At 44.5% G+C, this 17,741-nt stretch overlaps 2 protein-coding genes across 4 annotated transcripts in view; both read right to left on the bottom strand.

Annotated features, from left to right (window-relative positions):
* The window catches only part of LOC139221065 (NLR family CARD domain-containing protein 3-like), a 191,847-nt gene that overhangs the window by 153,033 nt on the left and 21,073 nt on the right, over window positions 1–17,741 (bottom strand). For 2 of the 3 annotated variants that reach the window (XM_070852971.1, XM_070852973.1), the window contains exon 4: window positions 10,320–10,469. In XM_070852971.1, coding sequence (XP_070709072.1) covers window positions 10,320–10,469 — 150 coding nt within the window. Of the gene's footprint in view, window positions 1–1,683; window positions 1,858–2,384; window positions 2,559–3,214; window positions 3,389–4,721; window positions 4,887–5,587; window positions 5,762–6,114; window positions 8,009–9,788; window positions 9,995–10,319; window positions 10,470–17,741 lie in introns of all 3 variants that reach the window. The other variant, XM_070852974.1, reaches the window with a different exon arrangement.
* LOC139221370 (zinc finger protein 791-like) lies at window positions 14,012–16,063 on the bottom strand. The gene is made up of 5 exons (XM_070853313.1): window positions 15,898–16,063; window positions 15,573–15,634; window positions 15,178–15,291; window positions 14,423–15,070; window positions 14,012–14,026 (listed from the first exon to the last, which is right to left on the bottom strand). Exons 1-5 carry the CDS (start codon window positions 16,061–16,063, stop codon window positions 14,012–14,014), a joined length of 1,005 nt encoding a protein of 334 aa, XP_070709414.1.

Genomic DNA, 17,741 nt, shown 5'->3' with positions numbered 1-17,741 from the left:
TGATCAACTCTGGTTCTGTTACTGATTAGCCAGGCTGTGAGTGCTTTACTGGATTTGGGACTCAGCAGAAAGCAAATGTTTCCTCCACCACACCGATGCTCGTGCTGCTCGGCCCTTAACGAGGTGGGGGTGTCGCATTGATCTACAGGTCATTCTGTCTGTTTAAACTCCAGACTTTCTCCAAACATTCAGCTCATTTGAGGCTCTTGTGGTAAAAGGATCTCTATCCAGTAGAAAACAGCTTTGTCCCAGAAACAGGCTCCTCCGTGGGCTCTTCTAGAAACCACCTGACTCTCACTGATGTCTTCAGCGACTCTGATTGGATTTTTAATACTGCTGATTTCATTATTCACCTCTATGAAAAGCCTTTTTGCCACTTTTGGTTGTTCTCAGTTTGCACATGCTCAGTTCTAACACCCCCCAGACTAGATTCTGTGAGTGTCTGAGCTGTCTGCCTTTCTCCTGCCTCAGCTTTGCCTCCTGTGTGTTCATGCAGTCTCTCTCACTCCAGCTCTGCTTGGTGAAGAGGAGGCCATGTGACTCTGGTCCCATCTGATGTCGCCCCAGTTCCCCCCAGATCCATGTTCTTCAGGTACGTTTACTATCTAGAATTTAGTCGTCCTGATTGTCTGAACTGTGACTTTCTAGTGGTCTGTTCTGAACACAGCTCATCCACTGTGTGTCTGCTGCTCTTCCTCAGGTTTCTTTGATTTGTTTCCCCGTTAAACTTTAGTTTGGGGCCAGTTTCTCCTGATCCAGATCAAGCTCCTAAAAACAGGGTGTCGTGTGCTGTAAAGACTGTGAAGCATGTTTGGGGAAAATGTAGAGTTAGTGATGTTCGGCTCTATAAATGAAACTGACTTGACTACTAACAGTGTTTAGTACCTCAGAGTCTCCAGTCTGCAGTCTGGACTCTCCACAAGATCAGACAGCAGCTTCACTCCTGAATCCTGCAGCTCGTTTCCAAACAGCTCCAGCTCTCTCAGATGGGAGGGGTTGGACTTCAGAGCTGAGGCCAGAGGAGCACAGCTGACCTCTGACAGACTGCAGAACATCAATCTGAATAAAGAATAAATGATGGAGCTAAAAATCCATATAAAATGCAGTCAGAAGTGTTGAGGGTTTGAATCTGCAGCTCAGCATCACTGTGTCCTCATCAATGAGCTTTTCCCTAAAAGGAGCAGAGAGACTTTCTCATTGTGTTACTGTGGATCAGCATCATGTCGACCTTCTACGGACAAATAACCATTAATAACATGCTGCTGATCTCAATCAGGTCTGGAAGATCAATACTTTTCTGGTCTGAAGGATCAATATGGTTGATCAGACGTCGATCAGCACATTGGAACAGAAGTAGGAACATTTCTGCTTCAGGAGGTAAACGTGATCCATTTAAAAACAGATAATGATTCAGGGGATCTTCTGAATGTAGATGTGACCATTTACCAATAATTCTGAGCATGAACTCACTTTAACCACCAACAGAGGACATTTTCTACACTTTCTTCAACAAACACAGATCTGTTGTGGCTGCACACTGAATTTAATCCAGGAAACATGAAAATATGAACAAGAGGATATTTACATCTTTAAGGTTGTTAGTTATATATGAAGAGAAATGAGGTTCAGTTGTTAACTGAACACATCAGATCTACAATAGTGACAGAGAGTCAGTGAACTGACCTCAGAGTCTCCAGTCTGCAGTCTGGACTCTCCAGAAAACCACACAGCAGCTTCACTCCTGAATCCTGCAGCTTGTTGTGACTCAGCTCCAGATCTCTCAGATGGGAGGGGTTGGACTTCAGAGCTGAGACCAGAGGAGCACAGCTGACCTCTGACAGACTGCAGCACCTCAATCTGAATAAAGATTAAATGATGTAACTTTAGAAGACGATGTTCACTGAAATCATTCAGTGTTTAATAATCAGCTCAGAGCTGAAGAAGGTTTAGAACGGAGACGTTTAGTAAATCTCCAAACAGCTGAAGCCAACAGGATGCAGGTTAAACAGTGTAAAATACAAACAGTGACACTGAGCTCTCATTAATATTCATGACAACGTGCTGCTTCTTCAGTAAAGACGCAGTGACGTCACCTCTTCAACTCTGCAGCTCCACCAGTGGCTCCATCTCTACAAACTCATGTTATGCAGCCAAACACAATAAAAACCCTCAGAAACTGATTTAAGATTCGACTCCAGATCCCAAACTTCTGAAAGATGCCAAAGATGTCAGGATGGATTTAGAGGAAAAGACACTTTAGCATTAACATACTGAGTGTGGTTCAGTATCCCCAGTTTAATAATAATAATTTCACAAGTTTAACGTCACCACAACCTTCACATCATATTAATCTGAGCACAGAAGTCAAACGTGGTGTTTAGTACCTCAGAGTCTCCAGTCTGCAGTCTGGACTCTCCAGAAAACCACACAGCAGCTTCACTCCTGAATCCTGCAGCTTGTTGTTACTCAGCTCCAGATCTCTCAGATGGGAGGGGTTGGACTTCAGAGCTGAGACCAGAGGAGCACAGCTGACCTCTGACAGACTGCAGTCCTTCAATCTGAATAAAGAATAAATGATGGAGACAAACATTCATTCATAATATGAGCTTTTCCCTAAAAGGAGCAGAGAGACTTTCTCATAGTTACTGTGGATCAGCATCATGTCCACCTTCTACAGACATCATCCAAATGTCAGCACAACATTCAGACACCTATTGATGATCAATAACATGCTGCTGATCTCAGTCAGGTCTGGAATCAGAGGATCAGTTCTACATTGGTCCTTTAAACAGCTGCATTTAGAAACAGGCTCTGATCTCTGAGAGTCCCTCTATATATGAGTGAGTGTGTTCTGAAGATCAATGTCAGTGATCAGACATTATTGGTGAACACACTGAAATCAACAGAAACCAAAGAAATGTTTCTACTTCAGTGAGTAAACTTGATCAGTTTAAAACAGATATTAGTTCAGAGGTTCTTCTGGATTCAGATGTGACCATTTACCAACAATTCTAAACATTCATTCCCTTTAAAACTAAGAGAGAACATTTCCTACACTTTCTTCAAGAAGCACAAACCTGTTGTGACTGCTCACTCAACTCAGAGAGGAAACGAACAACTTCATGCATCTTAGTTATATATGAAGAGAAATGAGGTTCAGTTGTTAACTGAACACATCAGATCTACAATAGTGACAGAGAGTCAGTGAACTGACCTCAGAGTCTCCAGTCTGCAGTCTGGACTCTCCAGAAAACCACACAGCAGCTTCACTCCTGAATCCTGCAGCTTGTTTCCACTCAGCTGCAGATCTCTCAGATGGGAGGGGTTGGACTTCAGAGCTGAGACCAGAGGAGCACAGCTGACCTCTGACAGACTGCAGCACCTCAATCTGAATAAAGAATAAATGATGTAACTTTAGAAGACGATGTTCAGTGAATCATTCAGCGTTTAATAATCAGCTCAGAGCTGAAGAAGGTTTAGAACGGAGACGTTTAGTAAATCTCCAAACAGCTGAACCCAACAGGATGCAGGTTAAACAGTGTAAAATACAAACAGTGACACTGAGCTCTCATTAATATTCATGACAACGTGCTGCTTCTTCAGTAAAGACGCAGTGACGTCACCTCTTCAGCTCTGCAGCTCCACCAGTGGCTCCATCTCTACAAACTCATGTTGTGCAGCCAAACACAATAAAAACCCTCAGAAACTGATTTAAGATTCGACTCCAGATCCCAAACTTCTGAAAGATGCCAAAGAACAAAAGTCATCTCCAATATTTCTGTTAGGAACAGTGGAGTCATAAAATCACAGCTTCTTCAGTTTAAACTCTTCAGTCACTAGAAGCATCATAAAGCTTCAGAAACATGTTGGAAAAAGAAAATCCTGAATATATTTGTTATTGTCTGATAGTTGAAATAGAGATTATTGATCTGTTCTTTGTATGCATGTCTTTTTTATTACCACTTATTTAAACCATGACGGGAAAAAGAGATGAAAATCAGCTGTTTAAGAGGTTCAGAGTGAATCCTTCTGTGCACATTGATCTTTATTACAGTTTGAAATGTGCAGCTCAACATTTCTCTGCTGCAGACAATGGACTAAACCACTGAAGAAGAAAGCAGACTGAAACAAGCTTTTATGGTCTTTTAATGCATCTTCTCTTCAGTTTGAACTGTTTATGTTCTTGTGCTTTTATCATCTTTTACCTGCAGTTTAATGTCTTGTTTCTATTGTGCTTTCTGTCCCTGGAAGCACTTTGAATTGTGTAGCTGCCATTGAAGTCAGCTTTGTAACTGAAGTTCATTTAATTATTTTAAAAACAGGAATGATTTAGTTAATAAATAGATGTTTTGTTGTTTTATATAAATAAGTTTAAAGGATTAAGAAACACACAATGGTGAATATTGTAGAAAAGGGAACCTTTCTGTTTACCTTGTTGGGGTCAGGTCAGTTTTTGTAGACGCACTATATCAATCACCACATGAAGCTGCTGATGCTGTGAGTGAATGAGAGCACTGAAGAAGAGCACATTGTTTTCTTCTGGAAGTTTTCTCCCCAAAGGTTCATGCAGCCAATGAGGAATGAAGCCTGTGTCTATTTACATTGTGCTGTTGTTTGTGTTTATTATGCATTTCTTTTAATATTTTCTGAATTTGTGCTCAGACTCATATATTTGTATATGACTTGCATATGACTTGTATATGAAACGTGGTGTTTAGTACCTCAGAGTCTCCAGTCTGCAGTCTGGACTCTCCAGAAAACCACACAGCAGCTTCACTCCTGAATCCTGCAGGTCGCCTCCCCTCAGCTGCAGCTCTCTCAGATGGGAGGGGTTGGACTTCAGAGCTGAGGCCAGAGGAGCACAGCTGACCCCCCAGGCGTCCAGGCTGAACAAACAATACATAATGTAGATGAACCCTGACTGAAGCTTTCAAAAACAACCTTTTCTTGTATCTCACTTGAAAATGAAAGGTTTAATACAGGCCTCTAGTTATTTAGGACATCAGTGTCTAGGGGTGGTTTTTCTAGCAGTGATTGTAATGGATGCTGGAAAACATCCACCTTCAAAAGACATGTTAATGATGAGTCTGACAGGGTGAAGCTTGCACTCAAAACAGTCCTTAAAGATGTAGCAGGGACTGGGTCAGGACAGCACCTGGTAGACTGACTGTCATTCAACAGTCTATATAATTGTTGATCAGGTGTAGTGGTGAACATCGACCTGTTTCTGCTACGACGACTCATGTTGCTGTCAGCATCTAAGACAATGGCTGCTCTACCTGAGGTGATGTTGTTGTTAAAGAACATTTAAAATCCCTCACATCCAGTTGAAGATATTTGGCTCAGGCCTTCACTGACAGAGGCAGGACTGAGATACCGGTGTATGGAAATGAGCTCCTCTTACATCTTCACTGACTGAAGGACCAAACAGTGACTCTGTGGAAGCTGCACAACCGTCCTGTCAAACACTCCATTTATCACCTTTTTCTCACAAATGTTCAGCTATTTGGAACAAAGAGATCATTTCTGAAGAAACTTCTTCAGGTGTTTAAAGTGATGAACTACTATGATAAATTCATGAACTGACCGCAGAGTCTCCAGTCCACAGTTTGGACTCTCTAGTCCAGCAGACAGCTGCTTCACTCCAGACTCTTTCAGCTGATTAAGACTCAGCTCCAGCTCTCTCAGATGGGAGGGGCTGGACTTCAGAGCTGAGGCCACGATTTCATAGTGACTCTCTGAGAGAGAACAGCCAGACAGCCTGTCATGAAACAGAAATTACAAAGCATCATATTATAAAAGAGGACACCTGATATTGATATCATGCATGTGATGATGAAATAGTTTAACATTTCCTGATTGGAGCTTTGCTTTGACATCACACCTCTGCAGTGCAGCATTTGTTTTACCAGGGCTGTATGAGGCCTCCATCACCCAAAGGAAGGTAGATAGAAGAACAGCAACAATATTACAATTATTAGAAATAAGCAGAAGGCTGTGATCATTTATTTGACAGCTAGAAAACAAAACCAACTGAAGAGTCAATGTTTTCTTTTGTTGTCAAAGTATTTGAAACAACTCAAGAACAAACAGATCACTATTTTAAGAACTTACCGAACTTTTCTGCAGTTCCTCACAGCTGGAATCAGCCTCTGTCGTCCCTCCCGTGTTGTGTTGTACTTCTCCAGGTCCAACTCCTCCAGAACCTCCTCTGACATCTGCAGCATGTAGGCCAGAGCTGAGCAGTGGATCTCTGAGAGCTTCTTCTTTAATCTCTTCCCTGACTTCAGGAACTCTTGGATCTTCTGATGGACTGAGTGGTCGTTCATCTCCGTCAGACAGTGGAAGATGTTGATGCTTCTGTCTGGAGAGACTTCGTCCGTCTTTCTCCTCTTCAGGTTGTCGATGGCTCTCTGAATGACTTCTGGACTGTTGTCTGTCCGACCCAGCAGGCCTCCTAAGAGTCTCTGGTTGGACTCCACAGAGAGGCCATGAAGGAAGCGGACAAACAGGTCCAGGTGACCATTTTTGCTTTTAAAGGATTTCATCATGGCTCTCTTCAAGAAGACACCCAGGGATGAGTAATGGTCAATGTCATCATCATCATCATCTTCATCATCCCAATCTTCCAGGAATGAGTCACACTTATCTTCCAGGAATGAGTGATACTTATCTTCCAGGGATGAGTGATCCCTACCTCCCAGGAAGTCCTTCAGCACCTCTGTGTTCCTGTTGGTGTAACAGTGGAACATGTAGACTGCAGCCAGAAACTCCTGAACGCTCAGGTGAACGAAGCAGTAGACTGTTTTCTGGAAGATCACACTCTCTCTTTTGAAGATCTCGGTACAAACTGCTGAGTACACCGAGGCCTCTATGGCGTCCAGACCGACCTGCTCCAGGTCTTCCTGGTAGAACATGATGTTTCCTTTCTGCAGCTGTTCAAACGCCAGCCTCCCCAGCTTCAGGAGAACGTCCCTGTCAGCCTTCATCAGCTCCTGTGGACTCGTCTCATGTCCCCCCTCGTACTTGTGCTTCTTCCTCTTTGTCTGAACCAGCAGGAAGTGTGAGTACAGGTCAGTCAGGGTCTTGGGCAGCTCTCCTCTCTGGTCTGTAGTCAACATGTGCTCCAGAACTGTGGCAGTGATCCAGCAGAAGACTGGGATCTGACACATAATGTGGAGGCTCCTGGAGGCCTTGACGTGTGAGATGATCCTGCTGGACAGATCTTCATCACTGACTCTCCTCCTGAAGTACTCCTCCTTCTGGGCGTCAGTGAAGCCTCGTACCTCTGTTACCCTGTCAACACATGCAGGAGGGATCTGATTGGCTGCTGCAGGTCGGGAAGTGATCCAGACGAGAGCCGCTGGAAGCAGATTCCCCTTGATGAGGTTTGTCAGCAGCACGTTGACCGGCGACTTCTGGGTGACGTCAGAAACGACCTCCTTGTTGTTGAAATCCAGTGACAGTCTGCTTTCATCCAGGCCGTCAAAGATGAACAACAGTTTACAGACGGCGAGCTTCTCTGCGGTGACCTTCTGTAACGTTGGATGGAAAACATGGAGCAGGCTGAGAAGACTGAGCTGCTCGTCTCTGATCAGGTTCAGCTCCCTGAACGAAAGCAGAACCACCAGACTGACATCTTGGTTTTCCAAACCCTCCGCCCAGTCCAGAGTGAACTTCTGCACTGAGAAGGTTTTTCCGACGCCGGCGACGCCGTTCGTCAGAGCGACTCTAATGGGTGTCTGTTGGTGAGGTAAGGCTTTAAAGATGTCCTGGCACTTGATTGGAGCGCCATGGAGGCTCTTCTTCTTGGAAGTCGTCTCCAGCTGCCTCACCTCATGTTGGGTATTAACCTCTTCGCTCTGCCCCTCTGTGATGAAGAGCTCAGTGAAGATTGTGTTGAGGAAGGTTCCACTTCCTGCTTCATCACTTCCTTCAGTCACATGTTCACATCTCCTCCTCAGGCTGATCTTATGTTCATCTAGAACCTCCTGCAGACCACCATTCACTTAAAAAGAGAAAAAGATTGAAACAAAGCAAAGACAGTTTGACAATGTGCTGGTTGTTTCATGACCCATAAAAATGATGAATATAAGAAAATGAATAAAGTCCACTTTTGGAGTTTTTCCCTTGTTTCCAGTGTCTCTCCTTGTCTGGGTTTGTGTATTGTGCAGCTCCTTTGCTCACTCTCCCTGCTGAACACCTGTGCTCACCTGTTCCTGGCCTGTTACTGTGTTCCCTTGTGCCTCAGGATAACCCTTCATCTGCCTTTCTGCCCTCCTGCTTGCATTCAACGCTTGTGCAGCTCCAGCCTGCTCACAGCATCCACTCTTACTGCTTTGTCCTCTGCCATCACCAGCCATTCACCTCTCAGATTCATCTTATGACTGAAGCTCAGTCATGTAGTTATGGTCAGTCACTGCCTATGTACATGTCTTTTGTTTGTCCTCCACCATAGTGTTTTAGCCCGGAGCCCTTTCTTCACCCAGGAGCTGGTGCAGCTTCTGGTTCAGGACCATTGTGCCTGGATTACTCCAACTGGCTCCTGGCTGCTCAGCCTGCACGATCCATCTGACCTCTGAAGCTCATCCAGAATGCAGCAGCCGGCTGGTTTCAACCTTTCCAAGTTCTCCCACACTACACAGCTCCTCTGCAACCTGGACTGGCTACCGTTGGCCGATTCAAGTCCCTTGTACTTGCATATTGTGCTGCCAATGGGTCACGCTCGTACTATTTCCAGAACATGATAAAACCAGACCCCCCCAGCCCATCCACTGTGCTCTGATGATTGGGTTGCTACTCCCTTACTATCTTCAGATCTGACAATTCACTTCTGTCTGAGTCAGGCATCATTAATGTAGTCTATCTGAGTTCTACTACACTGTAAAGAGGACCTCCTTGGCTTTCTAATGATTATACACACATGGGGTTCTGTTGTTTCAAAAGGGCAGGAACAGAAAAATAACCTGTTTTAAGGCAGTGAGTTGTTTAAGTGATGACATTTATAAAGAAGTATTTCTGTTCTCCATCAGGATGTTGTTATATTTGATGAGGATGGAGAGAGCCGGGCAGTAGAGCAGCTTTTACATTTAGTTTTGTTTGTTTCCTAAATTCATAATTTTAAATTTGATTATTGTTAAAATTGATTGTTTTATCATTGATAGATTGCTGCTTGTAATGTACTCTTTGTGGAAAAAACTGACAATGTTCACTACAAGGAATATTTCATAAAAAATGTCACTGCTTAATCTGCATGGTTGAGGATAAACAGACCTGCTGCACAGCTGAGGATTGTTAAACTCTCTTTCTGTGTGTGTTTGTTACATCAGGGCACAGATCAGCCCTGTGGCAGTTACTCTTTAACCTTTGACCAACAGCTGGATGAGGTGCCACTGATAACAGGAACACACCTATAACTTCACAACTGCCACTAACTCAGCGTCCTGATGGATCATCAGCTGATGTTAGCAGCAGTGTGTGCATGTCATGTGAGAATCTGCCTGAGGTGGCAGAGAAGACTTTTCATTGATATGAGCATATTGTCAACAAGCTAACGGAGTGAATTTGATAATGAAGAGCACACACACACACACACACACACACACACACACACACACACACACACAGACACACACTGATCGATGCTCTGATTTAAAACAGAGTAAAAACAGGGTCAAAGTTGGGGCAGGAGGTCTAAACCCATCGTTCAGCACACCACACCACACCCATGGCTGTATGACACAACAGATGTTAGTGAGTCCAGACCAGTGACAGATGGACAGTCTTACTTTGTTCACAGCTGCTCTGACTGACTGTCTGCAGTCCAGGTGTTGCTCTGCATCTGTCTGCACACTGGGGACAGGAAGAGCCTCCAGATGAAGCACACTGGTCCCAGTATGAGGTGATGCACTGTCTGCAGAACCAGTGTCCACAGCTGCTACCGACTGGATCCTTCAGGACGTCCTGACACACAGCGCAGCTCCTCTTCCTCTTTCTGTGGACACATTTCTTTAACTAAAATCATTTGTTGGCTGTTGTTGGATAAAAAGCATTTGGTCAGTACTGCGTAGAATCTCAGACGGCCGAGGACAACAGTCAAAGTTGATTCATACCACATGAATGCAGCAGCAAAGCTCCAAAGGTGGATTGTTAAGGACTGATAAGGATTGATACTGCACCTTGTTGTCACACATGGTGCTAAAGGGCATTATGAGGCACATTCACAACGTCAGCGAGGGCAATTAGTTTGAAACAGCTCTGCATCAGGAATATTTTAGCTTCCTTCAGGTCAGTTTACAGTAAAAAACAAAGTCTCTTACGTTGTGTCTGAGGGTCCAGGTTCATTACTGAAGTATGGAGGGAAATCTTTGGACCGGTCACTCTTCAGAGACAGACAGCTGGACACTGCAGACTCTGCTCTGTCCTCCTCTTCCTCCACACACACACTCATCTTCAGGACAGGAGTCAGTCTGAGAGGTAAAGCAGGAACACCGACTGTGAGAACAGGAAAGAAACAAGCTTGTTCAAGAGCCACACCGAGACTGAGAGAGCAGGAAGTAGCTCTAATCTCTCTCTGCACACACACAGAGTTTATACAGTGTAATAAAAGCAGCCAGCGCTCCACCTGCTTTCTGCTCATCTGTTTGTGTGTCTTGGGTTACAGTAGGTTTGATGTGTATTATTCAGTCCATCATGACCTTCAGCTCATTCTGACATTTCTTTCCTCTCCAGTCCATCCATCCATTTTCTATACCGCTTATCCATCAGGATCGCGGGGGGAGCTGGAGCCTATCCCAATTGACTTCAGGCGAGAGGCGGGGTACACCCTGGACTGGTCGCCAGCCAATCGCAGGGCCACATACAGACAGACAGACAGACAACCACTCACTCTCACACCTACAGGCAATTTAGAGTTACCAATTAACCTAATGTGCATGTCTTTGGATTGTGGGAGGAAGCCGGGGTACCCAGAGAGAACCCACGCTAGCATGGGGAGGACATGCAAACTCCACAGGGAGAAAAACTGACTGAGTCTTCAGGAGAAAAACAGAGAAATGATTCAAACAATAACACAAAATAACACTCACCCTGCCTCAGCCTTCACTTCTCCTCCTTCTGCTCCGTCGACTCAAAATGGAGTCTGAACTACCTGAACACTTTCACTTTCAGGGTTCCTCCCCCTTCTCTACTTACAAGAAGTCAGGTGACTTCAGGTGTGTGTCCATCTGATTTAATAACATGTCTTGAATCAGTCTGAACTGAATGAGTGTGTGTTATTGCTGCCAGGTAGACGTGGTGTTGTGTTGAAGTTTTAAATGAGTGCCTGCAGGATATGACAGGATGTCCACAGTGCATGTTTATGGAAGGAACATATTTATCAGTGAACGAGTGCAACAGCAAACATTTTGGAGATATCGGCATCCAGCAGGGGCCCCTGGTGGGACCTCACTCACGGCTTGAAGCTGTGCTCACACTGAAAGCTGTATTTAGGAGGCTCCATCCCAGAATCCAGCCTCCAGCAAGCCCCAGAGTTATTATCTAGCAGGGGGGTAAACCCCTCCCTCCATGGACCCTGCTGACATGGTGACTCTGTGGAGCCTCTCAAATAACTGCCCACAGCAAAGTTTCATGCCCCTGGTAGTCCTTCAGACACTACAGGCCCCTGGCAAAATAGCCAGTGTCAGCACCCAAACAAGTTGTGTTTCTTGTTTAAATGATGTTGGATCCCCTCCCAGTTAATTAATTTGATGTCACACACAAAAAAATAATTCATCCAGCTGTGATGATTGACCTATTAAGGCTGATCAGTTGAAAAAATTTGAAACACAAATTCTATATATACGTAATATAAAGTAACAAAGTCAGAAATGGTGAATAACAACAATTAAAATGTAGATATGGATTGAAGTGACAGGAGTTATAAAACATACACAGAACAGTTGTGTAAAATTCTAAATTCATATGAACTGAGCATATGTAGTTCAAGAATGGGATTAATGTGAGTCGGTTCACTGCTGTGTCAGGAATAATACAGTGTAAGAGTTACAGCAGGACTGGGTTCAACTGTTAACAAAGCTTCAGTACAGATTATCAGACTGTCATGACTTGAAGGCACCAAGAAATCCTGGTGTTTTATTTTAAAATTCTTTATTTATCTGAAAACAAAATCAAATCCAATTTACTACATCAGCCACCAGAGGGCAGTACATGCTATTCTAACTTCAGCCACCAGAGGGCAGTACATGTTATTCCAACTCCAGCCACTAGAGGGCAGTACATGCTATTCCAACTTCAGCCACCAGAGGGCAGTACATGCTATTCCAACTTCAGCCACCAGAGGGCAGTACATGCTATTCCAACTTCAGCCACCAGAGGGCAGTACATTGTTATTCCAACTTCCGCCACCAGAGGGCAGTACATGCTATTCCAACTCCAGCCACTAGAGGGCAGTACATGCTATTCCAACTTCAGCCACCAGAGGGCAGTACATGCTATTCCAACTTCAGCCACCAGAGGGCAGTACATGTTATTCCAACTTCAGCCACCAGAGGGCAGTACATGCTATTCCAACTCCAGCCACTAGAGGGCAGTACATGCTATTCCAACTTCAGCCACCAGAGGGCAGTACATGCTATTCCAACTTCAGCCACCAGAGGGCAGTACATGCTATTCCAACTTCAGCCACTAGAGGGCAGTACATGCTATTCCAACTTCAGCCACCAGAGGGCAGTACATTGTTATTCCAACTTCAGCCACCAGAGGGCAGTACATTGTTATTCCAACTTCAGCCAACAGAGGGCAGTACATTGTTATTCCAACTTCAGCCAACAGAGGGCAGTACATTGTTATTCCAACTCCAGCCACCAGAGGGCAGAACACAGACACACAGCACAGGGGCTAATTTCTCTCCCTAAACAAGAAAACACAGGAAAGAAACAAGCTTTCTCACACCTGAGACTGAGAGAGCATGAAGTAGCTCTAATCTCTCTCTCTCACACACACACACACACACACACACACACACACAGTTTACAGTGTAATAAAAGCAGCCAGAGCTCCACCTGCTCTCTGTTCATCTGTTCAATAACACAAAATAACACTCACCCTGCCTCAGCCTTCACTTCTCCTCCTTCTGCTCCGTCGGCTCAAAATGGAGTCTGAACTACCTGAACACTTTCACTTTCAGGGTTCCTCCCCCTTCTCTACCTACAAGAAGTCAGGTGACTTAATATCTCACCTGTGTGTGTGTGTGTGTGTGTGTTTGTGTGTGTGTGTGTGTGTGTGTGTGTGTGTGTGTGTGTGTGTGTGTGTGTGTGTGTGTGTGTGGTTTTTAGGGAGAAATTTACATGTTACAGCAGCAACAAGGGCAAGACAAGCAGTAATAGAAAAAAAGAAATAAAGAAAACAGTAGAAAATAAGCAATAGTAAATAAATATAACATATAGACACAGTGACATCATTTTAAATGGTCCAGAGGAAAAAACTCTTGGTGGCACCAGAACCACAGCAACTCCAAGCTTTATTTACTGCACCTCTAAAAGCAAAAACAAGCATTAGCCACCTGTGATCAGCTGCTGTCTCAGTCTAAAAAAATATTGACAATTTTAATGTCTGCTCACACCTTTTTTACACCTGAACTTTGACGGTATCTTTGCCCACACGTCTTCCAGCGGTACGGCTTTTCACCTGTGTGGCATCTCATGTGAGCTCTCACCTCTGACATTTCTCAGAAACGTTGACCACAGGTCATGCACTGGTGATGTGACGGTCGCGAACGATCCGGTTCTTGGAGCTGGCTCTTTGAAGTGAACGACGGGAGCCTATTGGGAGCTGATTTGTTAGTTTTTCTCGTCTTTTTTCTGTTAAAGCCGCACGTGACTGGTCAAGATGTGTGGTGGCGTCTGTGTGTCCAAACTGAGCAGGAGGTTACAGACACACAGCACAGTGAGCACATGAACTGGAGTGATGGAGAGACAAGAGAGAGAGAGAGAGAGAGAGAGAGAGAGCACTGCTACAAAGTCAGAGACTACAAGCAGGACAGGTGAGAAAAATGAGACTCTGGCAGACTCCAGAAACAACCTGCACAGGCATCTGTTCACCCATCAGTTCAGTTAAAGGAGAAAAGACAAGCTGCTGTTAATGAAGATGCCAGTGTGTCGACTGCAACAGTTGCTGCTCCTACAATGTCGACAGCATCATCCAGGACAACACCAAGAGCTACAGCCCAGTAAAACTAAATAATTTAAAATCAATAAAGCAATATAAGTAATAGATATTCAATATAATGTGTTTTTTACATTAGAAATTCATTTTACACATAATTTGGTAATAAATTTATTGAAGCAACAAAAAATCTGAGGAGCCACTTGGGAGCCGAAAGAGCCGGATCTCTAAAAAGAGATGAAATTCCCATCGCTGTCACGCGCTGGTGCGGCTTCTCTCCAGTGTGGATTCTCATGTGAAGTTTCAAGTTGCAGCTACATTTGAACGTTTTTCCACAGGTTGTGCAAGAACGTGGCCCCTCATCGGAGTGTCTTTCCATATGCGTGTTCAGTCTCCATGGGGTTCTGCAGCCGTATGGCCTCTCACCTGTGTGGGTTCTCTGGTGCATGTCCATTTCGTACTTAGAAACGCTCTTCTTCCCACATGTTTTGCATGTATGTAGCTTCTCACCGGTGTGGATTCTCATGTGAAGATTCAGCTTGAACTTAAAAACAAAGCTGCTACCACATGTCTCACATGAATACGGCTTCTCACCTGAGTGGGTTCTCATGTGTACATTTAATTGGTCTTTAAAATAAAAGCTTCTCCCACGGGTTTTGCATGAAAACAGCTTCTGACCTGTGTGGTCCATCACGTGCCTTTGAAAGGTCCGCATCCAACTGAATCGTTCCCCACATATCTTGCAGTGGTACGGCTTCTCACCTGTGTGGATTACCGTGTGATGTTTCAATCGTGTCCTGCTTCCGAATGTTTTTCTGCAGATCCTGCAAAAGTACCGCTCGTCCTCTGCGTGTATTTTCATGTGTATATCATATCTGGACTTGTGTATAAAAGCTTTTCCACTCTGCTGTCGACATTGTAATAGTGACTTTTCTTCACACTCTGACCTTCACTGCGGCCACTGTCCTCATGAGTAGCAGTCGACATGAAGGCGTCAGCGTCCTGCTTCAGTACAAGCCGCTCTCCCTCCTGACTGATGAAGAGTTGCTCCTCTTCCTCTTTAATCTGTGGAGGCTCTGGTTCCTCACTCAGAGAGAACCTCCTCTTCCTCGTGTTGCTGTGGGAGCTCTGGAGGAGCAGAGAACAACAGGAGCATGACACTACTGTGATGGTGAAGAAACAAATAAAGACATGAGCAAAGTAGTACAATGACTTATTGGGGCCACTGCAGCTTCAATAAAGTTGATATTGTCTGAGATTAAAGTGGTAAACATCTGAGAAAGAACTTTTGACCAGGTGTGAGGGGAAAATTACCCTTTCCTCTCACACCAGGAACCACTAGAACTGAACTGTTTCCAATTGTCTCCTTGCAAACTGAGACACAGCTCTTCCACATTTTGCAAGTATACAGTTTTGCACCTGTACGACTTCTTATCTGGCTTTTCTGGCTTGCTAAGGTGCAGCCTCTCACCTGTGTGGGTAATCATGTGAACTTTGAAGTAGCTGCTACATTTCAAAGTTCCCACATGTTATGCAAGAACGCGACCTTTCATCTGAGCGGACTTTCATATGTGACTTCAGTGCGCTCTTGGTACTGACGCTGTGCCCGCAGACCTTGCAAAGGTATGGTTTCTCAACAGTGTGGCTCCTCAACTGTGTGTTCTGTTTGTGTATTAAAACTAGCTTCATGCCTAAAATCTTCTCCACAGGTGTCACATTTGAAAAGCCTTTTACCTGTGCTGTCGACACGGTCGTTACTGTGACTTCTGAGGTTGTGACGTCTCTTCTTTGGCTCTGGCTCTGCATCAGACTGTGTCTCTGCTCCACTTGTGTTTTCATCAGGAGTCGCGTACAGACTCTGACCTTCACTGAGGTCACTGTGCTCATCAGAAGTCGACATGAAGGCGTCAGCGTCCTGCTTCAGTACAAGCCGCTCTCCCTCCTGACTGGTGCCGAGTTGTTGCTCTTCCTCTTTAATATGTGGAGGCTCTGGTTCCTCACTGGAGTTCTTCTCCTGAACGCAGAGCTGCTGCTCAGAGAGAACCTACTTCTTACAGAAACGTTGCTGTGGGAACTCTGGAGGAGCAGAGAACAACAGGAGCATGACACTACTGTGATGGCGAAGAAACAAACACAGACATGAGCATAGTAGTACACTTTGTAAGGTTGGATCAACCTCATCACACCACAGACAGCGCTGCTTGCCATGATGATGCTCACAGTCGATGATTTACTTTTACACACCTATCCTGTGCAACTTTACTTTGGGTTGCAAAACGACATCCAACAGTCTGCGCTGACAATCGATCTTCTCTTTCTACTCCACTTCCTGTGGGAGCTCTGGAGGAGCAGAGAAAAGGAGCATGACACTACTGTGATGGTGAAGAAACAAACAGACATGAGCAAATTAGTACAATGACTTATTGGGGCCACTGCAGCTTCAATAAAATTGATATTGTCTGAGATTAAAGTGGTAAACATCTGAGAAAAGTGGGTTTACTCACCTATCCTGTGTAACTTTACGTTGGGTTGCCAAGCGACCTCTTCTTCAAACTCGATCACCGTTTTTCTTAAACCTCCAAATATTGCTTGTGCAGCAGCAGTCAGTCTCTTGAGGCCAAACTCGTCTGCGTGCTGATTTTGGCTCCCAGCTGCTGAAGAGTGAACAGAGAGGAGCTGCTGGTCACCGCTTGGTTTGGTTTCATCAGGATTCAAGGATTCGTGGCTTTACCACATTAAAAATCAGCAAATCATTGTCTACCCACGCATTATCTTACTTAGTGAGACACATCTGCTGCATTACAGACTGAATGTTTTCACTGCTACTAGCACCCGACAGGTTATCAGCCTCACTGTTTTATTTCTAGCCAAAGCATCTGAGTGTATATAAAGTAAATACAGGCTATACAAAGTGGGCTGCAGCTAGTGAGCGCCTGTCCAGCTAACTTGCTGGATTTGCTCCACTTTACACTTCCTCTCCTGGTAGTCTGCCCAGAGAAAAGCATATGTCTGAACTGTCTGGATTAAACACACACACACATTTCCTCTGTTATGTCTCATTAAGATAATTAACTCATACACACCTTTGCTGTGAGACTCTACTTCCAGCAGCTTCCGCTGACGGTTGATCCCTCCTCTGAACTCCACGGTGGTTTTTCTAAACTCTCTGTAGATTTCTTCTGCAGCAGCGCTCAGTCGCTGGCTGACAAACTCTCTCAGACACTCAGCTGAACTCTCTATCTATCTCAATTCACTTTGTTATCCACTTACATTTTGTCCTTATTTTATTTCATTTGTTAGGCACTATTTCACTTTGTACTTTATACACTAATTGAGATTTTTTATTTAATTCCTTTCTTTAATCGTGTATACTGCTTCTATCTATGTATCCATCTATCCATCATGTCCTTAATAGTTTGAAGTCTATTTGTTCTTGTTGAAGCTACAATCAGCCGTTTGCAGAGACGTGCAATGATGCCGAGCACAAGTCCTGCAAGTCTGCACAACACAGAAGTGTAAGCTGGAGTATAAATGGAAGTCATAGTATCACTGCATCTGACCATTACTGGTAAGTCACG

This window comes from Pempheris klunzingeri, chromosome 21 (genome assembly GCF_042242105.1).
Source record: "Pempheris klunzingeri isolate RE-2024b chromosome 21, fPemKlu1.hap1, whole genome shotgun sequence".
NCBI lineage: Eukaryota > Metazoa > Chordata > Actinopteri > Acropomatiformes > Pempheridae > Pempheris > Pempheris klunzingeri.
The sequence above is the reverse complement of the archived record's forward strand: the minus strand, read 5'-3'. Positions and strand labels throughout refer to the sequence as shown.